General features: G+C 38.9%; 2 protein-coding genes across 9 annotated transcripts in view; one reads left to right on the forward strand and one right to left on the reverse strand.

Annotated features, from left to right (window-relative positions):
* The window catches only part of HYCC2 (hyccin PI4KA lipid kinase complex subunit 2), a 55,119-nt gene extending 32,826 nt beyond the window's left edge, over positions 1–22,293 (reverse strand). For 2 of the 4 annotated variants that reach the window (XM_049820544.1, XM_049820292.1), the window contains exons 1-3: positions 22,137–22,182; positions 21,434–21,477; positions 20,777–20,971 (exon numbers count right to left, since the gene is read on the reverse strand). The gene's annotated coding sequence lies outside the window, so the exon portion shown is untranslated. Of the gene's footprint in view, positions 1–20,776; positions 20,972–21,433; positions 21,478–22,136; positions 22,186–22,277 lie in introns of those variants that run through there. The other 2 variants (XM_049820460.1, XM_049820379.1) reach the window with 2 other exon arrangements.
* Positions 22,294–22,320: 27 nt separating this feature from the next.
* NDUFB3 (NADH:ubiquinone oxidoreductase subunit B3) lies at positions 22,321–26,922 on the forward strand. Of its 5 annotated transcripts, none has more exons than XM_049825613.1 (4): positions 22,455–22,525; positions 23,045–23,119; positions 23,989–24,130; positions 26,653–26,922. In XM_049825613.1, the coding sequence occupies exons 3-4, from the start codon at positions 23,991–23,993 to the stop codon at positions 26,807–26,809; spliced, it is 297 nt and encodes a 98-aa protein (XP_049681570.1). In that variant the 5' UTR covers positions 22,455–22,525; positions 23,045–23,119; positions 23,989–23,990; the 3' UTR covers positions 26,810–26,922. The 5 variants fall into 5 exon arrangements, with proteins under 5 accessions (XP_049681477.1, XP_049681570.1, XP_049681835.1 ...); XM_049825699.1 differs by lacking the exon at positions 22,455–22,525 and adding an exon at positions 22,578–22,907; XM_049825520.1 differs by lacking the exon at positions 23,045–23,119 and having other exon boundaries at positions 22,321–22,537.

Genomic DNA, 26,922 nt, shown 5'->3' on the forward strand with positions numbered 1-26,922 from the left:
AAAACTGAACCTGTGCTGGTGTCAAAATTTGGGTGCAGTCTGATATTACAGTTAAGCCCACCTAGTGACTAGCTACCATGAAAAAGGAAAAGCTGACCTTCCCCTCCGGTATCCGACACACCTCTCTCCCAATGTTTGTGGCATGTATTGACCTTCAAGAAAGCCCTGTTTGGGGACTTCTTCCAGTGTAAGTCAGCTTCAGAACCAAAGCCATATCTGCTGCCTAGGACACCAGCCATCTTGAGAACAACTGCTGAAGCACAGAGCTTATGCTATGCCCTTTAGGAACAATGCCAGGAAAAAAATTCCAGTGCACAGTGTTTTCTTACATGTAAGATTTTAACAGGTCTACTTTGAAAGAGCAGAAGAATTTTTGTTAAGGTTGTATGTGATAATCTCCAAAGTATGCAAAGGATTAGAATATGGGGCACCTACCACAGAAATCTTGTGCTTATTCATCCCTGTAGGAATGGACACTGCATAGTACTTTTTGTATATTTGTTAGAAGAATGGGGGAAAGAGAGCTTTACACAATAGATCTTTTGGGGCCACCTCTACGGTATGATCTATCCATTCTCACTCAATGAAAATTCCACATGCAGCTTTGTGTGGTTACTTATATAAATACAGCTAGTTGTTCTGATGCTTTCAGAATGTTTTTGATGGGGCATGCTTTAAAGGCCAATAATACGAACTACATCCCAGGAGGAAAAGCACCTTATCTATGTGTCAGTCTTGCACTACATTTATAGAAAAATATAAACACAAACTGTTCATTTCTCCAATGCTACATTTGCATCCTTCCTGGAAGACTTCTTCAGCTATTAAAGCTTGCTTTGCTCATGTGGCTTAAAAAGGACTGAGACATATAGCTCTGCTGCACCAATACAGAAGTAGCCCACACCTATTCCAGCTAGAATTACTCCACTAGTTCGGTTTTAGGACAAATAACCTCAACCTTTCAAATTATCTGCCTGGATATTAAAAACATTTTTAAGGACAGGCAGGATAGTCAGGTCATGGATTTACAGTGCACTAACTCTGCACTGAGTCGCTACATGACCACTTAACAAAAGCACAGTGAACATCTTAGCGCAGCGTTGTGCCTCCCCACTGTGCCCACCCTCCGAGCCACCCCATCGGAGCAGGGAGCACTGCCCCATCCCGCACCGCACCAGCCAGGCTGCACCTGATGCACAACAGCTGTGGGACTGCCTCAGCCTGACAGGCAGACCCTGGTCTGGGATTGTCACATGAGCACCTGTAAAGCACACCTCATGCTTACGCTCATTGCCTAGTTTGCTGTACCTTTCGGGGGGAATAAATCAAGCAAGCAAGCAAGCACCATGTGGGTGTGTGTCTAAAACAAACTGGTTCAACTACATTAAATCCTGTGCACATTTATTCAAAGTTGAAGCGACCTGAACTAAGAGTATTGAATTTCATTTCCAGAGTGTTCGTGTCTCTCCCAAAGCAAACAAAATACAAGGAATGTAAGAGCTTTCTCATGTTTACTTTAGAAAGACTAGATTATTTTTTTCTGCTATGGCTCAAAGGTTCTTATAATATGTAGGAACCATAACAACTAAGCAGAAATTTAGTTACTAGTAACAGTGATAATTAAATATACTAAAATATTTTTACATACGGACTGATTGTTAAGATTCCTTAAATACCAAACAAGCAAGCAAGTTTAAGTTCACACGAAAGTATGGAACAGAAAAGTTATAGTTGGGAATGCAGTCACTCAACATTAAAATCAAATATAAAAATCAATTACTGGAAAACTTCCCCCAAAAAAGCACTTAATTAAAAAAAAAATTTCTCCTAAACTTACTCATTTGGCATAAAGTGGCAGAATATGAGACATAAGACTTAAATCATTTGATGTGGAATCTTTACACTTAATATTAAAGCTACAATACTCTGTTCTCAAAGCAAGTCACAGTCGTGCATTGTGCATCTGCAAATTACAGCTGAGATCTAAACAGACTTTTACCAAGCAAAAGCACTCTTCTAGCTCATGCTATGCACACAAAAAAGTACGAAACCTCGGGTTAACTCCTGATGTTAACACATGAGCTGCCTAGACATTTACAAACTTAACTTTCATTGGGATACATGAGAGTACTTCACAACTTGGACTTTCCAGGTGCACTCATGACAGTTTGGGGAGGATTAGACTAGTTGTAAAACACATATAAACCAAGAGACAATGAAAATGAAGTTACCAACAGACTGAAATACCATGAGATTATGTTTAAATTACAAACCTTTTATTTGCTTACCTCTAAACAGATTCCCATTTTAAAGATACCTTTCATATAATTCACCATTCTCTATATTGTTGTCTTTGAAAATATCAAAGTCTGAAATAAAACTTACTACAGTAATTATACTATCAAAACAATGAAACATAAAACTGATAACTGCCCAAGAACTTTTGATTTCTACAGTAATAGGCATAGGAAAGGGTTTAATCAGCTTCTCTCATCAGAGAGCACATTTTTCACTTACACTTAGAGTAAAAACACACTGACTAAATACATTATTATTATTTACCAGTGTGCATTTAAACCACTAACCAAGATCAATTTGCAACAGCAAAATGATGACCCAAATAATCAGAGCCAACAGCACTCGCTATACAGATACACCAACTATTACAGTGAGGATTAAAAAGAAAAAAAATGCTACCAGTTAGATATTAATAATTGTTGACATCTAAGAAGATATGACTATTCAAGTATGCAGCGGATTTTTGGTTGTTGGTTTGTACTTTATTTGGGGGTTTTTGCTTGTTTGTTTTAAAGAAGCCAGGATTTTATACTGGCTTCAAAACACATGGGAGAGATTACATAAACTGGCTATGCACTTCAAGAATGAGTCCATTTTTTTTCTGACGTTACATACTAGATGTCACGATGTATATTATGTAATTGAGTCCTAGCTGCATGATGAATAACAATATTATATATTTTTACCTCAAAGGGTATGGCAAGAATATTTTGTAATTAAAACCTGGACTGTCTCAACAAAAAGAACAAAGCTTCAAGCTGTGTGATATCTTTCCAGTGCCACTCACGCAAGAGAACATTACTGGCTGACAGTAGGTCTAAAAGAACAGAGAACTCAATTATCAATATAGCTTGTTCTTCCAAGCTACATATACACTCCTCTCACATCTATAATTCATTACTGAACATGGAAAGATGTGTATTTAAAGAAAGATTTTTCCACACTACTTCTGTAAAAAAGTAGAATAGAAAGCATCAAGAATGCATCCTTACTCTGAACTAAGTCTGCATTTAATTCCTTTGATCCACAATGTCCATAGCTCCATAACAAGAGCACCTTCATGTAATATAATTAACACTCTGGGAAGCAGAATAGATAAAAGACAATATAAGGTGGTCCGAACTACACAGGAAACATGCTTCCCTACTATACACACACTTTTACAAGACTGGTGAACTCTGGACAAAGGAGACTGGACAACATGCTGACAAACGCAGAGAACAAAAAAACAATTTGAACTTCTCATGACAAGTCATTCCTGAATGCAAAGGTTAAAAGACTGAATGGAAAAAGACTAGGTAATACATTCAACAACTTAATGAAAACATCTGCTCAGGAATATATCAGCAGCCAGAAAAGAAATCAAGATGTTTGACCACATAGAAGTGCTACAAAGTACACCTGAAAACATGTAAATAGAGCATATAAAATTGATAATATGCTCTTATTTGAAATACTGGCCTACATTTAATTCAAGCAACCTAAAAAGAACTATGTATAAGGCAGAAAAGTGGTTAAGAGGCAGTTAATGATGAAGATGGTGAAAAGTAACTTCTAGCTTGCATATGGGAATAATTTTTAAAATTCAAAGAAAAAAGAACTTGATATCTTTGAAGCACATGGAATTAAGTGGTAGAGAAAGCAGAATGGATTTTTTGTAAGTGTAATACAAAATAAAACATTAAAATGTAACAAGGTAGAAATGTTAGACTGCTAACAATATACAGTTTCTCAGTGTAAGAGTAGGACTCATTACTATAAAGTATCATGAGGGCAATAAGAAGAGATTTTAGATAAACTTAACACCTGTTTCACATAATTACTTCTTTCGTAGAACAAGAACAGTAAAGGAGAAAACTTAACAGTGTAAGCTAGCACTTAATTGATATGCTTCACAAAAAAACTTCTAGGAGCATCTCCTTTCTTAGTTGCTCAGTATATAGGTGTATACAGCTTCATCCAGCTACTGTCAAGTTACATGCTAGACTATATTAAACAGCTATGGTATGGTCTGATTTCCACACTAGAAGAGGGATTGACTCTTAGGCCAATCTGATACCAAGAGAAAATAAGACCAGCCTTGGGAATGTTCAATTTTGGTAGATGACTTCTTGTACTTAAAAGTACATTTATTACAATATATGTTTCTTACAATGAACATATCACAAATATGATTGTGATTCCCTTCTATCCATCTACAAAAAATATTATTCTATCACAATCATATTTAATGCACACTTATGTAATCTACCATTTTGGTAAGGACATGAAAAATAAATTAAAAAACTGTCGTCCTCAACAAATGAGAACTACAACTGCAACTTGGCATTACAAACAGGTACAAGCATTCTGCCAGAACTTTCTTGGCCATACAGCTCCACAGCACAGAGAAACAGAAACTTCTGCAAGGTACAAAACTGACAAAGGCAGAAAGAAACAAAACATTACCTGGACAGTTATTAATTTAAATCATCAGCTCAAGCATTCTGTTTAATAGGAAGAGAACCCTTTTCCAACTCCAGTTCTTAGGTAATTTAATTGCAAGCTTAAGCAGACAGACATGCACTCCAACTTTAAAATATAAATGCTGACGTATTCTATATGTGGGATTTAGGTTGCCAGCCTTATTAGAAGAGCCCTAGTTATGCAAAACAACTTGGATAAGACATTTCTTCCCTGCCCGCTCTGACTCACTAGTAATAACCAGGCTAAAAAAACTTTCTTTTTGGATACCAGCAACAAAGTTAGTTATGTGAAAATGATAGGAGAAAGCCTTACCACAGTGAAGTCAAAGATGACTGACAATACTCCTGTAACTTTTCATGGTACCATACCTGCACAGTGAGCTCTCTTTCTTACCAAAAAGGTCGCACTGATTTCAGCTGCTGCCAAAAAATGGCTAAAGAAAAGACACAGCCCATCTGCTCCAAAAAGCCTCCTCTAAGTCATTTTAAGCCCTAAATTATCTTCTGTGCCTTTTCAAGCACCAGAAAGCTCAGCTGCCAAACCTATCTTTCTACAATTACTACAGTGAAACTGTGCTTTGCAGATACAAAATTGCTGAAGACAAACAATTAGGGCAGTGTGAATGAAAATCCAATGCTGAAAATAGACACTTTACAACACAGTTTAAAAAATTATTTTAAAGCTGCTGTTTTCACTGTATTGCACAGAGTAGTTGTAGAAAGCTACAGAAGTCAGGTGACTCTAGAGAAAAAATTAAGTCCTGTTTGCCTCACAGAGTGTAAGAACCTGAATAAAACCCAATTGTACGCTTGTAGCTAAATCCTTGTCTTAGGAGTTCATGCAATGAATAAAACAGAAAAGAGAAGAGTTAAGATGATCAAGAACATGGAAGGAGACATTTATCTTTGTATATGAAGAAAGTACTCCTTTACTTACAGAATTTGGGAAACAATAATATAATAAAGAAATTATCCTGCAGCCTTAAGTACAGCAAAACACATGTTAATTATTCTATTATAAAGACTTGATGCACTTATATATACACACACATACGTAGGTTAGCCATAAAAATGTTACCTTATTCTCTCAAAACCAGTTTCCTTAGAAACAACTTCACGTAGTCATCCTACACTAAACCTAAAACATTCTCTTGTCAGGATCCTGTGTGATAATCCATCCTACGCTAAACAATACAGGCTCATCCTCCCTTTGCATCAGTTCATATGCAATAACTCTTCCTATGCTGGTTTTGTCTGCAACTCATTAATTTCTTTACTTACGAAAACATTTCCATGCAAATTACTTTCCATGTAACCCTACCTCTCCCAAACACCTTCTTGGTTCACAGTTTGGGTTCATGAAGTAAATTAAATCTAGAAAGACTTAACTAAATATAGAAAATGCATAGTAAAAATGGAGCCACCCCAAAAAAACCCAAACCTAACAGCAAACTAACACTTGCAAAACCACAGTTAAGGGACACTCAGTGCTCAGTATGAAAAATGAACAGGCACGAGCTAGGAGAAATCTTGAAACAGAATTTCTGTGGGAACAAAACCAAAACAAAATTTAAAAACAAAACAAAAAAATTAACAAAAAACCACACCACCAAAAACCCCTCAACACACACTTGGGAATAGGACTGTAAACGTTATGCTGAGAAAGATCACTATCTTGCCTGCAAAGCAGAGAAGTGCATGCAGAAACAGTTGTAGAAATATGAACTGCAGATTCTAAGCAGCTTCCCATTTTTGAGCTGTAAAAGTGTCACTTGATAGAAATACGTCTGCTTTATTATGAAAATAGCCATAAAAAAATGAAGTCTTCTATCAATTCCAGACCAATAAAATATCAATACATATTTGTCGCTGCAATATCTGCTACCAACTGTAATTCACAGAAACTGGAATTTAGGTTACATATTCATTAATTAATTTACCTAACCCCCTTTCTTCTACACTAAATATTCCCAAAGAGATCTAACCTAAAGGTTCCTCTGCTGAAAGTAATGTAATCCCCCATTCTAATCTTTCCAACTTCCAGATGGTAAAGCTTTCAGCTCCAGGAAGCAGAATGCAAGTAAATGAAGCTGACAGATTTTCCCCCCATCCATACACTTACTTATACATCCACAAACTCTTAAATAAGGGGAATCTTCAAATTTATCTGAATTTACTTCAATTACAGCTAAAATTATGTCAAATTGCTGATTTTTAAAATGATACAGTTAGAATACAAAGTTCCAACATAAACTGTCAAAATGCCAGAGTTAAAGGTCCATGAGCACTAGGATATATTCCTTTATTGCATGATGCCATAGATTTCATATGTGTGACTCAGATGCATCATTCACATTTAAGACGTATGGTTTTCAAGGATAAAATTAATTCTGATTGATATTCTGGTCTTGCTTTTTCAATACAAGTTCCCAGACTTTCAAAAGCAAAGTTAACAACAAATATAGTTACATGAAACATCACTGATCTCACCACTACTCATCAAGACGACACAATTTCAGAATAGCACAGATCTCTTCTGCTTGACCTAATAGAATATATGAGGCAGTCAAGCCCTGCACACAAAACAGACCAAAGCCCTACACAGAGGCTGCCTGCTACTCACAGGTAAAGCAGAGTAGCATCAAGAATCCAGAAACACAAGACCTGTTTCAACTTTCAGAGTCAAAACTGCTCAGACCGTAGCTGCCTTTACTACTGCCAATTGTTACTTTACAGGAAACAACTTCTCTTCTTCCGTGTCATGCATCACAGCATTATTTCAGTGTCGATCATTCCCAATCTCACACTTGTTTTCTGAAAGTTAGAAATGGGTTTTAAGAACCGCAAAGAAGAATCTCACAAAATGAGAAGAAAAACAGTGTTATTTTATGTTGAGATTAGACAGACCGTACAAGTCAGAATTGCCACACATAAGTAACACATGTTCCTGACCACCTTAATTCGGTACAACACAATCCATTAAGAGCTACCTTAACATCAACTATCCACACAGTTGACCCAATTGATTAAGGTGACTGTGCTATAAAAATTGATGCTCATGACCAACCCTGCTAACTTCACTAGGATTCCTCCAGAGCAAGAAATTACGCGGTCTTCGTTGGACTCTCGCCTTCACAGAAAACAGGCAAAGAAACAGTGCCTCTAAAGAAAGCGCAATCCCTTTTAATCACCTTACTAGAAGCTCTCATGAAATTCTGAAACTCAGCTTACTATAATTGGCATTCTGTGGCCTATCACATGGAAGTATATGCTACTTCTCTGTGAAATAACTGTATTAGAATTAAAACATTAGTAAACGTAAACTAATGCAACAACTACACCAGTTTCCCCTTTTGTCTTGGTATAAGATTAATAATTAATCTTCACTGTTGAATAGTTAAACACAATGCATATTGTTTACACAGTCGTTATTCTTCTACTGTTAAATCAATATTAGAACAGAATAAAGACTGACCAGTCATAGGGAAAGACTAGTTAATATTTTAGTGTGAAGTGGTTAATTTTTTATATATTTTTTAAATAGTAGAGGAGCACTAGGTTACTAACATATGTGGGGGTGTTTCTTGGGGAGTAATGTTTCATTGGTTTCTGTGTTTTGTGGGTTTTTTTTATCTGAAATTTAAAGTCTTTTTTTCCTAGGACAAAACTTTGCATACAATCTCTTCAGGAATGGAACGTAAACCCAGCACAAATAACTTAAATCAACCAGATCTTTTATGCACCCTGTTAGGCAAGACTTTCCACAATACTTTTCATTTATCTAAGCTACAGAGCATTATAAAAAAAAAAAAAAAAAAAGCAAAATAAAAAAAAGCACACAGCCTTCCACAGGTATATCCCTGATGACTTCAACAGAAATGCACAGCACTATTACCACCCCTGCTGACACTGCAAAAACAAGAGCGAGATATTAAATACTACCGGCTCATAGTTCACAAACGAGTTTCACCATGTCTAGTGCACACAGGCGACTCATGACGGGTTACAAAAGTGACCCAGCCTTGGGTTGCCTTGAGGCCCTGTCTCTCTGCAGGGACCACTCACAGGGAGCTGTGTAGACAGCTGAGCCCTGGGTTGTCTGATAAACCCTAAACTAAACAGGGCAGCGGCTGCACCATTCAAAGAACCAAAACCTGAATTGAGCCTTGAAATCCCTTAACAAATAGTATGCCCTGAGTCTTAATCCAACCACTATTCAGTTGCTGAGGGAGCAAGGTAAAAATAAAAATAAAACCCAAAACCTGGAGGGTTTCAGCTTCAGTTTCAAATGACAACCTCGTGTATTCAAACAATCACAGACCAACAAAGGAAAGATAAGGGGAAACTCCACTCAGATATACATAATCCATTTAGGCATATATCATAATCGACTCAGACATAGTCATACACACCATTCCACAAGTCAGGGGATAAAAACTCTAAGATTCAGGCTGGAAATGGGGGGAGTCACTTCTCTAACTATGCAGTTGGCTTGTGAAGAAAACCCCACCCTCCCTGCCCCCCCGCCTTGGTCAGGATGCAGGTCAAGGTAACTTCCCTGGGATTGAGAGCCCTTACCTGGAGGGGTGAGTATTGTTTATGCTTTAAGTTTGTAAATGCGTTTGTGGTTGTCTGTGAATCGCTTGTGGTTATAATAATGTACTACTCTTGCCTTAAAAAATTGCAATAGTGCATTCCTCCATTGTTATCTGTAAAACCTGCGATAGTAGCATGTTAAGTCTGTAAGTGAAGTTCAAATAAATTGTTTGCTTGAACCTTGCAGTTAAGTCTGCGAGTGAAGTTCAAGTCGTTTGCTTGAACCTTGCAGTTAAGTCCTTTTCCATCACATTAATAGCCTGAACAAAATTAAAAGGGTTTTTTTTGTCAAATACTGCCTGAATGTACATTCAGAAAGCAGCAGTCCTTCAAGATTATGAAAATTACAGATATAACAGGCAGCATTGAAAATCCAGGCAGCTAGCTTCATCGGTACCCTTCCTCCAGTTTGTTTGGTGCGGAGGGAGGAATGGAATTTATTTATACATGGTCAATTTTACAATGTTCTAGGTTTTCAAACATACTTTCTTGCACTCAAAAAATCAACAGCAGAAATTGTCACGAAGGACTTCATGTTCTAAACTTCAGCCATTTTTACATAACCTCACCCATACACAGAGAAACTCTGGGGTTTTGTTTGTAATACTAAATATTTTTCCTGCTAAAAACAAACTTCAAAAGCAGTTGGTAGAACAGTGTTATTCCTTTCCTCAAGTCTCTTGAGTAAATTTACCTTTGGAAAAAGACCAGAGATGGCCTTATATGCAAACATGTCAAAGAGTTATACTACTGCTTTTTGCAACATTAATCTTCTTCAGCAAATTCTATATATTACATCTACTTGAAATAGAAATACATCCACATGAACTGTACTAAACATGAATAGTTTCCTTATTCTTTTACAGGTAAGTCACACTGCCCATCTAGGTAACCTTTATGATCTTACACTTTTTTTACTAATTATATCGGCAATACAGCAAATTCAGTTCATTCTCTTCAAACACATGATCAAAAAATTTTAATCAAAGCCCAAATTTAATTAAACAGCCTGTTAAGAGTGTCACTCTTCTGTTTCTCTATGCAATTGTGCTGATAGGAATCAGCAGCATTTACCGAAGTTCAAGCACCAGCTACCTGAAATTGTTAGATTATACGTTTTTGGTGTAAGGAATGTATTCATCTAACATCCTTCATACAGCATGCTTCCCAAAACACATGCAGTCTATAAGGGCAACTTCAAAGGTTTAGAAATACTGAGGTTATTGGAATGCAGACAGAGGACCTGCAGAGAGAACATTGAGTAACTTCTCAAAAAGTAGGGTTGATGAGGTATAAAGCCAAAAGGAAAAAAAAACCAACAACCAACAACAACAAAAAACACTAAACAAAAAAAAAAATACAAGAACAAAAAAAACACAACAAACCAAAACCAACCCACACAGTCTACATGTGACTACTTCAGTACATGAGAAAACTGTTCTGAACAAAATACAAATCCAGACCTAACACCCTGGTACTTGCAATTATGTGCAGATTTGCAAGTTAAGATGATTATACAATAATTATTTCTTACCAGTGAGCAGCAGGAGTTTCATACTTGGGGGGAAATTCTCATGCTTTTTGCCTTATCTGCCAGCTATCCAATTGGCACATTGAAAAGACTTTTGTAACCATATTCTAACAATTTTATTTCCTTATCAGTTCTACCTGTTTCATTTGAATAACTAAAACCAAGAAATAAGACTGTAACTTCAAACATTCTCCTGCAATAAAAAAGTAAATGCTAACAAAACCCTTTTTATTTTCCATAGATGTGATGTATATGCATAAACCTACAGAATTTACTTAATAGCAACATTACACATTTCAGAAAGCTATAAAGTCTGCATTCACAGAGACAAAGAGATAATCATCACAATCTATTCAAAGTCAACACACGTTAAAGCAGAATGTCCCGATAGTTCATAGAAATAGCAATCAAATAACTTTTACCAGAATTTTGCATAAAGCCCATACATGCAGGAAAAATACTTTGTCTATCAAAAGCTACCAAGTGGAATATGAATTTGAAATACCTCAAAACTTGATAAAGCTGAAAATGGCGAATAAGGTTTTCTAATTAGCACAGTAATGTCCATTTATGACTTATGCCCTCTTCTCTCTCACAAGACCAAAAATTTATTATCAAGACAAACTATCAAATACAGTCTCTGGTAGGTTACAATCATGAGAGTATCATCAGTACAGAAGAGCAGTCAACCAACACACCCACACACATCTCCACCAGCCAAATGTGGTAAAGATCCTACAAAACGTTTCAGTAAAATGACAAGCAGCAGTGCTGAAAAGCTCTTTCCTAGCAGCTGGGGGGGAGGGGGAAGGCATAGCATCCACACTGACCAACAGATCATTTTAAAGCTTTCTGCAACATACATCAAATCTTAATTTAGTAGATGGAATTAACATCTAAAGGCACCCTCCTCTTTACTTAAGTTTCCTTGAATTTCCCGCTGCTTTTCTCACATATAACCCAGTGTTCTGTCTTTAGCACACACCTATACATTCAAGTTCGAGAAAAAGGGCACAGAGGAAATAAAAAACAACCTTTGAACATTTGGTAATTATACGTTGCCAAATAAAGTAAAGGGCGGGGGGGGACACAAAACACCCTGTGACAATCAGCGCAATACTTGATTACACAATTTCAGCAGCAGCAATGCCAATTAGTATTGGCCACTGACCCCTAACTCAGTCTGGAATCCATCTGCAGACCTTAACCCAGTTAGGACTTTGTGCACAACAAATGTGAAATCCCAGTGTTGCACATTTATTTTTCTGCCTTAGCATCATGAGTTTTACTCAATTTGAAATATTGAAGCAGCTAGGAAAAAAAGGGTAAAATTACAAAGTTAATGTATACACATTATTACGGAGTTTATTAGACCATCTCCAACCATTTTCCTAATATTTCCAGAATTTAAGTTTGGGCTAACCTGGCAAGTTAAAAACTAGACATAAAATGCTAACATTTTAATTCCAATTAAAAAGGGAAATTAGTGCAGTAGTTTCAGTTTTGCCATGTAAACTGTAAAAGTTAACTGCTAAAAACCATAGTAGACCTGTAGCTAACTGGAAAGATTTAACCTATACAGAGAAAAAACAGCAAAGCATGCACTCTCTCAAAGAGTTTAGTGCAGTGATTCCTGGAACACAAGATATGTGTGTGTAACAGCTGCCATTTGAATGATTTAAACACCTAGATACCTCAAAAACATTTTTCTATGGCTAAAGTGACTGTAACAATCCAACAAAGTTTCATTTCTATATGTACAAAGAAGGACTGTACACGTAGTTTCACCACTGATGCAGAAAAGGTACACATTCTGTGATGGTAGCAGTTACTGTCACTAGAACTACTATACATCTTAAAGGACTACAATGCGTATTCCAAGTCCACTCAACACCTGCACGAGCAAAAGGCCATCTCAGTAATTTCTGCAATTGGTCCTTTGAAGATTCACAGACAACAAGCCACGGCTAAACTGTTCATGTTCCAGCAATCAGCTGGACAGACTGTGCAAATATTCAGGGCAAATTATTTTAAAATTTTTATTTGCTGTCTCAAGTTCTAACGCTGATTATGGTTAGGAGAAAGAAAATCTTGTTCTCTCCTCCTCCCCCAAAAAAACAAAAAGAAAGCTAGGAAGTTCACTTATTCCACAGATAAACAGAGGCTTCTCAAACTCACCTGGTGTTTACAGTAACCTGGGGGGAAGGCAAAGTTGAAGAGTCACAGCACATGAAACAAGCCTTGGCAGGTGCACAGATTTAAGCAAACAGAAAAGGTAGTAGCCTGCTACTAACCAACCTGTTCACTGCAAAATCATGAAATGCATGTGACAGTTATGATTTAAAGGAAGAGTTGCTGTCACAACGTCTATGAAAATAATCAGCACAGAAATACAACTTATGAATGTTATAGCTTAAATTAGTTCAGTATTTTAGGTATTTCTTTTCTGCTTTCATTCAACTTAGCCTCCAGCCTATGATTCCCGTCTCTATTTTTATTTCCATAGGTAACATTTAACTGTTTTAAGAGATTTTCATGAAGCTCGTCCTACTCTGACATGGCAAGATTTGCGCTGCAATCTGCTGCAGGTCATTAACATGAATTAAGCTATTAGAATGGCTCACATGAAGTCTGACAAAACCAGCACCTCATTCTGCGATCTTCCCAAGAAATTACCACAAATCTGGTTTAATAACTTCCAGAAACTTAAGGATGTTTCTATTTGAAACTATTGCACAAGTGCAACACTGAAGAGAGACCATCAGGTATCATGGTTTGTCAGTTACATAATTATCAAATAGAATGGACACACAATTAACAATCTAGAAGCAGGTTTGGAAGCTCAGCAATTTTGTCTAAGGCCTGTTCTATGCTAAGAACAAGAAACAAGCATCTTAAAAAAAAATCCACATGCACATAAGGAACTAGACATTTTTCCTTTCACATCTAAACCCCCCCCTCACTCTCCTCTGTGTCCATATTTAGCTCACATCTCTATGCTGTTCCGGCTCAACTGAACATCAAAAAAAAAAAGCAATGGAAAGTTCTCCACTGTTACACACAGAGAAATATGAGCTTTTGCTAGGATAAATCCTTCATCAGCATGCCTTACGTTTCTATGTGAAAGGGCACATTATTATTATTTAACAAACTTCTCAATCACTTCTTCTGTAATTTCAATACAGTGAATGGACTTTAACCAATCATCTGTCTATACCACTGCTGTTATTAAAATATTAAGAGTTTGAAAAGATATTAACACCCCTTCTTACTCTTATACTATCACTGTTCTACAAAGAAAGACTAGTACTATCAAGACTGGGTTCTAACAACAAACACACGTTAGTTTTGTCTACTGAAGTTCAGTTCCAAGTAGTTTAGCAAAACAACATGGTTACAATAGAAGCCTGGAAATTCACACTCTAACCTTAATTCTGCAAAAGTAGATATAAATCTTAGCATTGACCTCAACTGTGCCAGAAGCATGAAGAATTTTCATCTGCAAAATTTGGATAGCAGGTACCTACACTTATCAAGTGATCTGATATCTTTCACTAAGCTACTTGCAGATACTAAACACCAGTACAACAACCATGTTTCCAACCATACAGCACGAGGGACAACAGTCATATGCAGAAGCATCAAATATTTTTTCAAAAAAGTATATGCCTAACCTGGAGTAATGAAGAGATATTAAAACTCAAAAGTTGAACATTTAGACTTTTCTTCTTTGCCCTACTCCAGTGGCATGCACTAGCATACTTGATAAACTGCTCACTCCACCCCCTTCCACAACTAAGTTTACATAAAAGCCTCCTACTTTCTGAAACATGTCTCAGCTAAAAGGTTATTGACCACCCTATGTTCAGCCATCATAATGTTGCTACCACACTGTCCAAAGCAGATGGTGGAATTACCAGGGTAGCTTACACATGGGGCACACTGGTCATAAGATATCAGATCTTCACAAAGTTCACATTTTAAAAATTCCAAAAAAATAGTAATTTTTAGCTACTTTGTTTTCACATGCAGGAAGTGTCATATTTAAATTTACAGAGACAAGCTAACTTAAGCTATTTCTAAAACAAAATCTGCTACACTTATGCTGACATGTCTCCAAAATCTTGTGCTTAGGTTATTTAGTAAAGTTGCTTGAATAACTACTATGAGCTTCTTCAGAATTTTTCCTAAATCAAGTTTTCTAACTTGTGCCCCTATTCCAAATCAGAACAGATGCAGAGGGGCTGCTCTCCAGCCTCTCCTAAAACTCAAGATATTCTCAAATTTAAAGGAGACAGAAAGGACAAAACAGAAAATAAGATGAGGAGATGGAAAGAAGAAACAGACACCAGAAGTCTCAGAAATAACCAAGCTATTTGAATAAAAAGGAAATTAATGAAGCCAGGAAGGGAAAAAAAAAAAAAGCAAGCAAATTTTACACGTATTTCACCTGATTATCTTTCAATCCAATATCTTCTCAGCTGAATGGCCATGAAAAATAAGATCATTCTTTTAAACTTTCTCACTGTCTTTCAAGAAAGATGTAGAATAACTCCCCCAGCCCAAGTATGGGTCAAGGCAGGGCAGAAGAGGGGAGGAAGACCCTAAATACAATTACATTTTAAAGTTCATAAACTACTAAACATAGGGAATGGAAATAGAAAAAAAACCCAGAAGTATCAACATTGCCCTGTATGAATCAGCAAACTACAGTCACGCAGCCTGCACAAATGTCCATGTCATACAATTTGCTTAAATGTAATTCAGAGAAACAGTAACGTATAACTATTTGAAGAACTCATGAACCATACATAATGCAGACACCAATACAGAAGACCTAACCAATTCAGTTTTCTGAAGAGTCACAGTAAGTAAAATAAAAACGTAGTAAGATTAGCTAAATTATGGAGATTACACACAAGAACACAGACTTAGCATTTCTGGACTACAAAATTCACTGTTAGTCCAACACCTGCATAACTTTTACAATATAAAATGAGATGTCATTAACTACTCTGTCTTGTAGAAAAAAAAAAAAAACAAAACACGGAATATGCAGAAAGAAGGAATTCCTGGAAGACTGTTTTCACAGGTTTGAACTGCTCCAACCATCTTCATCAGGTCCTGTGCTGAACAGTATTATGCAGCCAGGGAACTTCGTATTTTCCAAATAATGATATTCAGTACTGAGAGAAAAATAAATAAATAAACTACTTTGCAATACTTATTCACCTGACATTTTATTTCACTACCCTATCCTAGAAGGATCTCCTTCCAAATGTGTCTCACTCTCTATTCTCACACAAAGGGAAGTTAATAAATTTGAACCATAAAATCCATACTGTTCTACAGAATCACACTAGAAGGTCAAGGTGGCAGATCTGACATATGCAGTGGGAAGCAGGGGCAAGCTGGACTGCCTGCAGAAGAACAGAAAACAATCAAGGGAAGACCAAAAAGGTGACTTGCCAATGATAGTTGCGTCTTTTACAAATCATCTGAATTGTGATTACTAATAAAATATCTATTGCAGTAGATAGCCATGAGTGATTTTTATTCCCACTAACATTTTCAAATAGAATCCATAGTACAAGAAACACAGGATTTGGAAGGAAAATGATATCTCATAGTGATGGAGTAACGCTGCTGTGGAGTTCAGCCTAATCCTTCATCAAGGTAGATGAGATCTAAATTAGTCTACAGTGGCCTTAAATTAAAAGATGCAGATTAGTTTAAAAGTAGCTACGTGGCTTGTTAGACAAATATGTTCTATGACCACATTATTTATTATTCTTAAAACACTATAAATGAACATAAACATCACACAATGAACATCTGTAGCACATCACTTCTATCCTCTTTCGCTCTAAGGAAAGCAGAATATAAAAAAGCCTGTGCCCAAATTCATTATATTTGACAGAAAAATGCAACACTAACAGAAGAATGACTAATGGCCACACAGCAATTTTCCTTACAATACAAAACTTCTACTATTATTGATTACCTGCAGCATGCGTTAGAACAGTTTGCAAACTGTATATTATTTTACCCAGACTCTGATCAAGGTTTATATGTTCTCTTCTCTATGGAATTGCTGGCAATAGAGAATCTTGTTTTGTGGTAGAGTTTTACTAGATGACTACATTTTACTTCATCAGAAGTGCTCCTCTACCTCTTGACCTTTTATTTCAAGTTTAGAAGCTGAAGTCAGAACTCTATACAAGAAAAAGGAGACCAAGTCGCTCCATAAATCTGTTCTGTGACTGAAGTTTAAAAAAAAAAAAAAATATTTACATTATTTTTCTTGTTATTAGAAGCATGAATTATCCAAGCAGAGGTGCAGAGAGAAAAATTCAACCAGCTTGCTATTTTATCTACAGTTAGTTGTACAAGCATTAACTCAGAATACATTCTTACTCTCAAAAGAATTTTGCACCTATCTGGGACACATATTGAAATATAAGAAAATCCACTTAAACATACGAAAAAAACTTCTTTAGCATGAAGGTGTTTAAAAACTGGAACAAGTTACCCAGAGAGGTCACAGAGTCTCTGTCTTTGGAGATATTAACAATCCAGCTGTACAATGGCCCTGCTTTGAGCAAAGGCACCGAACTACGTGATCACCAGAGGTCCCTTACAACCTCAACTTTCCTGCAATTCCATTTTTAAAAAATCTCTGCTTCTGCCAAAGAAGAACACAAAAGAAAAGTTCAACAGAAAACAACAGATAATTTGGATAATACCTGACACCTACAAATCTTTCTAAAAGCTATCATCTCGATTTTATAGTTACCTTTACAGCCAACATGAAATGTCTGAACAACTCGGAAGTTAATGTTTCCTTGACAACTCTGCAGGAAATTTTTACTACAAGCAAATAACTGCAAAGGAAACACTGTGGAAAACAGCATTAAGTCAGTCAAGAATTACTTCTCACAACTATTCTATTTGTAAATGAAAATAACTGACTGAAGTAGCAAGTCAAACCTTACTACTGATGACCGCCTCTGCTCAGATCAATTTCCCCTGAAAAGAGTCACAGGACTTCTTAAATGATCATTCCTATGGCACAGATGTCCTTCACCAGGAGCCAGCTGGGGAAGCCTCCAGGTCCACTTTCTGATACTAGATAATAACTTAACATAAGAGAACAAGCATAAAGAAAATTAATGGAATCCAAAATTATTTTCCTGCCCAGACAAGTGTTTGAGTGAACATGTCGTGGTTTAACCCCAGCCAGCAACTAAGCACCACACAGCTGCTCATTCATCTCCCTCCCAGCAGGATGGGGGAGAGAATCAGAAGGGTAAAAGTGAGAAGACTCATGGGCTGAGATAAAGACAGCTTAACAGGTAAAGCAAAAGCCACACACGCAAGCAAAGCAAAACAAGGAATTCCTTCACCACTTCCCATGGGCAGGCAGGTGTTCAGCCATCTCCAGGAAAGCAGGGCTCCATCATGCCTAACGGTTTCTTGGGAAGACAAACACCATCACTCCAAATGTCCCTCCCTTCCTCCTTCTTCCCCCAGCTTCATATACTGAGCATAGCATCATACGGTATAGAATATCCCTCTGGTCAGTTGGGGTCAGCTGTCCCAGCCGGGTCCCCTCCCAACTTTTGTGCCCCCCCGGCCTCCTCGCTGGTGGGGTGGGGTGAGAAGCAGAAAAGTCCTTGACTCTGTAAGGACTGCTCAGCAGTAACTAAAACATCTCGGCATTATCAACACTGTTTTCAGCACAAATCCAAAGCATATGGTGCTTACTGCCAGAAAACATGGTAGATGCAAAAACCATATGTAGGTTCAGAAGTTTTTAAAAATTAAGTATATCCATGGAATAAAAATCCATACAAAACACCATCCCCACTGAAGACTGGGAGAGCTGACCTAAGGAATAACTCTATATGCTTGCCTATTAAAGAGTGTAAGAATAAAGCACCTGCTGCAAATACTGCTTAGCTGTGGGAGACAAGCAGGACTTGAAACAATGGTCTTGTCACATACCAGGATCCCAGAGCTTTACGCTTCAAGAGAGAATATCAGATTAGCTCAGTATGGCCATTTCTGTGAATAACAGTCTTTGGGTTGACACAAAAAAAAAAAAAAAAAAAAAAAAAAAGCAGGAAGAAACTAAGTCTATTGCTCCAGCATATCACTTCTCCAAAAGAGAGGTGAAATAGTAGTTTGAGACTGTGATACTATCCATAAAATAATTAGCTCTCTAATGCTGCCTAAAACGATAATTTGCTTCCCCACCTTTCACAGCCTTTTTTTAAAAGCATCCAAAGAAATCAAAGTGGACTAAAGAAAGATCTTTTCCATCATTATTGTAATTAAAGCAGGATTGACCGTTTTATTCAAATGACAAAAGGCTTCCAATGACTTACAAATGACTACTAATACAAAGCTGGAGAAAGCAACATGCAATTTCAGGAAAAAAAAAGATACAGTATTTAAGTAGTTCAAACGTGTATTAAGATATTGAGCCAAAACAACCCCAACCAACCAAGACAACCCCACAACCCTTTTTGTCATCTCAAAACTGAAAATACTTCAAGTCACTGTCAGTCACACAGCTCTCTATTCCAGAAAACAATAATGAAGAGCATACCACTAAACACAGTTCAGTACTAGAGCAAATATCATAAGTATAGGCAGAGAAGAGCAGTACACATAATGTATCTCACAATCTGTTAATCCAGAATGCACATCAACACAAATTTCTGGAAACATGGGCTTTTAAAAGCTGTTCAAGAAAACCCTGCCACCTTCCTCTAACCTAGTAACATAAGCAGGAATCCCAGCAAATCATAAACTAGCATGGCTGGATACAAGCTAACATAACTGTATTCTAGAACACTTAATCTTTTCAGTAATTATCACCACCATGAACAGTACAAAAAGAAGCAACTGAATAAACCACAAAAAGTACTGGTTATTTGTACATGGAGTTCCAATGACCTTCTCTTCCTAAAGGACATCCAGCATTTTTATTTTTTTTACACAAGATGGAAATTTCTTTTCTTTATGTTAGTTCCTTGTGCATACTATTATTTTCTTCAGGCTGACACTGTAATTATGGTGAAGTTTTCTTCTCAAAAACAGGTTGTAGCAAGACTGTAAGCCCCCTTGAAATTATGCAGATTCATTTATTTGGTGAAGATACAGCTTCAAAAACTTTCTATTTTCCCAAAACATCACATCCCTCATATCTGCAGTCTTATTTTTAAAAGAAAGAGTATGGTCCATACTGAAAGAAAAGGAAATTTAGGAAGCAAAATATTAAGCAATGTCATCATAGAGCAAATTATCAACTACACACAGTTTTTACTACCAAGAGGTTTTATGTACTTGGGTGGGGGGAAACAGCTACCCAAAGCCTTGTTAAACCTTGAAAGCGATAGTATATTTGAAGACAAATCTTGCCGAGCGCACTCCTCTGTTACAATTCTGTTTGACCGGAATATGTCACACAAAGCCAATATTCTATGATCAGAACTTAACATTCCTGTTGACAGACTCAGCAATCAAGTAATGCTTCCATGCACTATGAAAAAAAACAAAACAAAATAAAAACCCACATAAATAAAACCAGAAATTTGTATTCTTCCTTCAAAAATAAAATCAAGGTGTCTGGTATCTAACATGACTATGGGTCACTGAAAATTTTTTTTTTAGGAAATATCAACATTCCTCAGCAACATTAGACTGCGAACACATACCTATTAACTTTCAGCCACAATAAGAAACAAGAAATACTTTGCAGGTATCTGACAGAACTTCATTCTCTGTAAGACAGAGATTTAGGCACCTCACAAATAAAGAGCCATCCTGCAATTCCACCCCACACACATTACAGAAAAACAAATGTGTCTCCTCTCACCCTGACACTGCATCTGCAGAGAAGAGACTGCTCTGAGTCTTGCAGACTTTCTCTCACAGTGAAAAATATTCAACAGTGAAACCAGACAGAGGCAGTCTGGATTAAACAGATGGCACTCTATTTAGAACACTTTCACTGTTAATAACATGATAATGGCATTCCTTCTGGAACTCTTCTCATGCGCTCCCAGTATCCCTATAAGAAAAAAAAAAACCTGAAACCCAGAATCAGCTTTACACCAGGACATTTAAAAAAAAAAAAAAAAAAGGCACTAAAATTCTGCCAGCATCATGCTATGAACCACTGTTAGTTCTCACTCTTGTAAGAGCATCAAAAAATTAATATAACAGAATTTGTACTCCGCTGTAAAGAAACAGCACTATTGTATCATCTACAATTCAGGAATGATTTAAGCCCTTATAAGTCACCGACTGAGTAGTTAACTTCTACCAGCTTCTTTTCGGATGAAGGGGACTACATACTCAACCTTGAGAAACACGAAAAATAATTATTCAGAGACTAACACAATTAACACTTCACAATTACACAGCCACGGCACGCAAAACGCCCAGCTCCCTAGAGACGGGTACTCAGCAGAACCAAGCAACCCTCTCACTCAAGAAGCAGCTGTCGAGAGAATTCTTAACTTCCACTTACCTCTCAGAGCAGTTCCACGACTTCAGGACACCTGCCCGCTTCTCCTACGGAAACAAACAGCGATGCTCTTTCAAGACACATCCACCGCAAACCAAAACTCTGCTCCTGCGGCCCGCCGAGCACCTCCGATCTCCCCCCGCGACTTCTTCCCCCGAGGAGGCGAACCCCGACGGCAGGCAGCGAGGGGGCCCTGCCCCTGCCCCGGGCCCGGGCCCGGGCCCCGCCGCCGCGCTCCGCCGCTCTCCGCGGTCAGGGCCGGGGGCGCGCGCGGGCCCGGGGCTTACATAACCGCTGGGCGCGGGGATGCTCCCCCGCCGCCCGCCCCTCTGCGGTGCCTGGGGAGCCGCCGCCTGCGGGGAGGGGGAGGGAGGGAGGGAGGGGGAGAGGGGGGCCGAGCGCGGCGCCGTCGCCACCGCCTTTCGCCGGGCTGCGGGAGGGGAGGGGAGGGGAGGGGAGGGGAGGGGAGGGGGGGAAGCAACGGCTTGCGCCCCCGCACGCGCAGGCCCTGCGGGCTTCCGTCCCTGCTCGCGCACCCGGCAACGACCGGCGGGCAACGGCCAACCAGCGGGGAGAGAGGAGGAGGAGGAGAGGAGGGGAGGGGAGAGAGGAGAGAGAAAGGGAGGGGGGGATCGTTGCTGCCGCCCCGGCCACCACCACCCAACGGCTCCGGTACCGACTCCTATTGCCGCCGCCGCCCCCTCACCCTCTTCTCCTCCGCGGCCACCTCCAGCTACTGCCAACCCCGCAGCTCAACAACGCACCCACCCATTGGGCCGCTCCCGCCCCCAACAAGCCCCGCACGGATTGGCCGCTTTCTCCTCCGTGTCTCCCTCCTACCGCCTACCCCCAGCTCCTCCGCCAGAGTCGGCTGCGCCGCTCCGTGTATGGAACCTGCCTTGTAAAACGGCGACGGGAGTGCTGCGAGTAGCAGAGGGCTGCGCAGCGGCCTTGCTGCCTTCGCGCCTTCGCCAAAACAGTGGGAGGAACCGGAACGGAAGCTGCCCGGAACCCTCGCGGCTGGCTGCGCTTCCGTATGCGGCCGGTCCTCCCGCCGACTTCCGCTTCCGGGTGGCGGCCGCGTCCTGAAGGAGGGTCAGAGAGCGGGCAAGTACCGAGGGCCGGGAGGCGCGGGAGCCTTTTGGGGCTCGCCTGCGTCGCTGCCACCCCGGGAGTGCCTGTGTGGGGGCTTGGGAGGGGAGAGGGCGGCGTCGGTGGCGGTGGCGTCTGCTGCTCCGGGTTGTGCCCCCGAGCCGGGGCGGCCTTACGCAGCCACCGTGGTCCTTCTCCAGGCACCGTTAGACGGATACCCGCCCCGCCCGGGCTAGCGGGCCTCGGCACTAGCGCCTTTCGGTCCTGCTTTTGCTGGTTTTGCTGGCGGAGAGCTCACGGCTGGTGCTGCAGTGCAGCCCGCTGGCCGCGGCGTGTGGGCGCTGGTGTGCGTTTATGTGTGCATAAACCTCTTTCTTGTAGGAAGGTAAATACTGGTCGGAGAGAGGTCTTGGGTTTTTATGGCAAGGACATAGACTGGGGAGGCTTTTCGGGTAATGACAGCATGAGAGCTCTTCTTCAGGTTTCCTTCTGCAAGAGAATCCTCTTTGCTTGCTTCCACAGTTTGGGGTCTGCAAGACTTACAGGCTTCGAAGCTGCGTTCTTGGCACCATTGCATCCCAGCCAATTCTCCTAAAAGTTAAGGACATAATCTGTTCTTTGCTACCAGATATGTGTCAAAATGGGAAATCCTGACTCACAGAAGTCTCAGGTGCTTTGTGAAAATAGAGACTTAAAAGCCAGTTATTTTCTTCCAGTCCTTCATGATCCCATTGAAAACATTCACCTTGCCATCTGCCTTGATCGCTGTTTTTTAATGAGAACCTTAATATTTTCATAGTTCTCTCAAGGTCTGTCTACATAAAGCATGTATTTCCCAGCCTCGTGAAATGACTAGTAAGGTGCATCTCCTTGTGCATTCATCTATCCTGTACCCCTTTATTGCCACAGTTACGTTTGACTGAATTGGAGGCAACTTAAAAGGAGCTGAGGAGCCAAGTCTTTGGGTTTTTTCATGTTTTTCTTCAGAGTTTGGTGATCGTAGCTCTGCCATACCTAAATTAGAAATTTCCAAACTAAACTCTGAGCTTTTTGATGTACTCTGGAAAGCCTGCAAGTTGCTGGGGCCTGGTATTGCTAAAGAGCATTTATAGACATTGGAAACAATGGTTTTTTCTGACGCTATTTTCTGGCACAGAAGATTTACATAGCTGCTCCATGAATGTAATGGTGGTGGTGACTTTCAACACAGTAACACTTAAGTCTGCACAGTTTGCCTTACTGTGCTAAATCACCAACTTCAGAAATGGCAGCATAAAGTCTCTTAGCTCTTTGTTCTACAGTGTACTGTGTACAATGCAGAAGATGCTTCATGTGCAATGTTATGTGCTTTGGAATACTTCTTGTAATCTCCCCATTTTTCCTGTACAGGGTACTGTTCTTTGCAAGTGTGTGAAAATAAGCTGATACTTTCTGTGAAATTAAAAAACTACTCTCTTTTCTCGTAGGTATGGGGCATGGAAATGAACACAGCCATGGCCATGGCAAAATGGAACTCCCTGACTACAGGCAATGGAAGATAGAGGGTACTCCACTAGAGAAGGTCCAAGAAAGGCTAGCTAAACGGGGTCTTAGAGATCCGTGGGCTCGGTAAGTGCAGAAGCCTCAAAAATAATCTTGATATGTCATCTTGTAGCATCAACTGGACCTTGTCATTGCAGATTATTCTTTCTTTAGTAAAAATAGTGAAAAATGCATCTAGATTGTGTTAGTCAGAATTTCAGTTAAGTCTTTACTTTTTTGCGTGGAGGTCACACTTTGCATCAGCTTGACCAGTCTCTGCATTTTGCAAGGCACCCTTGCACTTTGTGATGTTTCATGATGATACAGATCAGGCACAATGACCAATACCTCATCCACCAAAACACTTAAGTAATATTAGGTCTTCCACACATGAGCAAGCCTGTCCCTTCTCAGCAAAGAGATTGTGTGCTCAGATCTTGCTGAAATTGATGGAACTTACATTGACATTCTGAGTAGAAATAGTATTCCTCATACACAACAGGAGGCCTTTATTTGAAAAGAAGAAATATACTAGCAGACAATGTGGAATTTGAGTCAAATGTGCATTTCGTTTTGCTAAGCAGTGAATGATGTAATGGAAGATCAGATTTTTACCTCTGTTGTCCCAGTCTACAATGAATACCTCCTCTTTTTCAGCTAGAGCAATTCTGGATCATTTAGGCAGCTGCTAAAACAGGGCTTAACATATTTCTGCCATATCATTAATTATGTAGTACTTTGCTCAAGTACTCTTTAATCTTGGGGAATAAAAATGCTAAATGTCTTGTGCTGTGTAGTCCAGTTCTTCTGTAAGGGAAAAGTTGCATTAGCAAACTATTCCAGGAGCCTTCATAGAAAAGGCTTTACTCAGACCACTACAAGAAAAATGTAAGAGTAAACAGGTAATCTGTTAAAAAGTTGTTACATGCTATAAACTCTGGAGGGGTTTGGGATTGACAGCACTTTTTTTCCTTCCTTTGAAACAGTTTAAGGCTGTAAGCATGGAGTAAAACATAGTTTTGATGATGATAAGAATCATTTGAGATATGAGTCCTTAGGATTATCAGTTACCAATTAACTTTCCAGGCCTGTGTCACATTTATGTTGCCTCTATTTCTGAGGAGTGCAAGCAGTGTTAGATTAATTTTTTTCCTTTTCTTCAGACAAAACTGTTTTCAGCAAGCAATAGGCTTATTCCCATTTAAAAAGTGGACACAGTTTAATATCATACATTTAGTGTAAATTAATGTAACTTTTAGTGAATACACTTCCAAGTTGAGAAAGTGCTACAAAACAGCAAACTGGAAAAGAGCTTGTGTAATATTTGTTGCTCCTAGATAAAAAAAAAAAAAAAAAAAATGTTTCTCTGGTAAAAGAAGGGGATGGAGCCAATTATGTGAGGAGTTGAAATAAGGAGCAAAGTCAAACTCTTAAAGCATGAGATGATTCCTCCTGAACTTTTCAAATTTTATGTAAAGTAATATTTCGATTCCATAGGACAAGTACAAGTATTGTGCCAATCTTCCTTAACAAAGGAGAAATTAAAGTATCAAGTTACTTGCCTCGGTAATCTGGAAGAAGATTGCATTATTAATATCTTGCACTAGAAGTCTTGAAAAATTAACCCTCTCTAGGGCTCCCCTCTTTGCTATATTAAGTTCCTTTTAACAGGAGATAAGCTTTCCGCCTTTGTAGCAAATGCATATTAATGTACGTATTCAATAGCAAGTAAGCCCTGTGAAAGTATCAATTAGTACTCTGTACTAGCATCTAGAAGATACTCTTCCATACCAATGTGCTTTCATCTCAAGTCACAGAAACCATCTGCACAAGGGGGATTATCTATGAATATATGTACTTGACCCTCTTGTTTAAAAAACTTGCATCTACTCCTGAAATGATGGTTCTAATTTTATTGCTTCTTTCTGTGCATGTTTTTTTCCTTTTCTTAAGGACTTTGAGTCCTTAGAAGAGAAACTGTGTCCATCTCTATAGATTACACTGGTTGTGCTAGACAGAAATCCTTGTAGTCAATTATAGCAGTGACTAATGTTTCAATAACAAGGTAGGTTAAGAACAGCAAAGCAAAACTGTGAGGTTTGTGAATATTCTGTAGCTTTTTAGCAAAACACAATCTTTTCAGCTTTTCGTATTGTCAAACAGGAAGTGCCTCCACACTAGAATGAGTTTTCTATGGCTGGAAAAACTTTCCCTTTTAAGATTTAACTATGCTAGATACTTTCTAGCACAGTGACTAGCCTTTGTAGTTACTCCATCCCATGCAAGCGCTGGGAGGTTCTGATTTTGTTTCAAAGAGTAAAAACAGAAGACACCAATTACATAAACTTGAGGAGGTGATTCTGTTACTAGAATTATGTTGTTTGCTGGTGTTACTTGTATCTCAAATTACATGCATAAAGTTTAGAGTTAATATCATGAACTTTACTTGTGGCAACTCCTGTTACTTAAATGATAGAAATGTTACAGTCTCAATATAAATCTAGTTGAAATACCTTCATCTTTTTTTCCCTAACAAAGATATTCCTATTAATGTTTATCAGTGCCACCACTGATCTTGTTTTATTCTTTTGGTTTCGTTTTTCTTCTAGCAATGAAGCCTGGAGATATATGGGTGGCTTTGCAAAACCTGTCACCTTAACAGAAGTCTTTACTAGGGGACTCAAGTGGGGATTTGCAGCTTTCGTCATAGCTCTTGGCATTGAATATACGCTGTTTCCTCCAAAGAAGAATGGTGGCCATCACTGAAGATCAAATATGACAACTTAATACTTCCTAATTACTAAGCTGAAACATACATAAGCCTGCTGCTCACTCTGTACTTACAATATGTGCATTAAAGTCTATAACAGGCAAAACCA

The sequence above is a fragment of the Accipiter gentilis genome, chromosome 1 (assembly GCF_929443795.1).
Source record: "Accipiter gentilis chromosome 1, bAccGen1.1, whole genome shotgun sequence".
Taxonomy (NCBI): Eukaryota; Metazoa; Chordata; class Aves; order Accipitriformes; family Accipitridae; genus Astur; species Astur gentilis.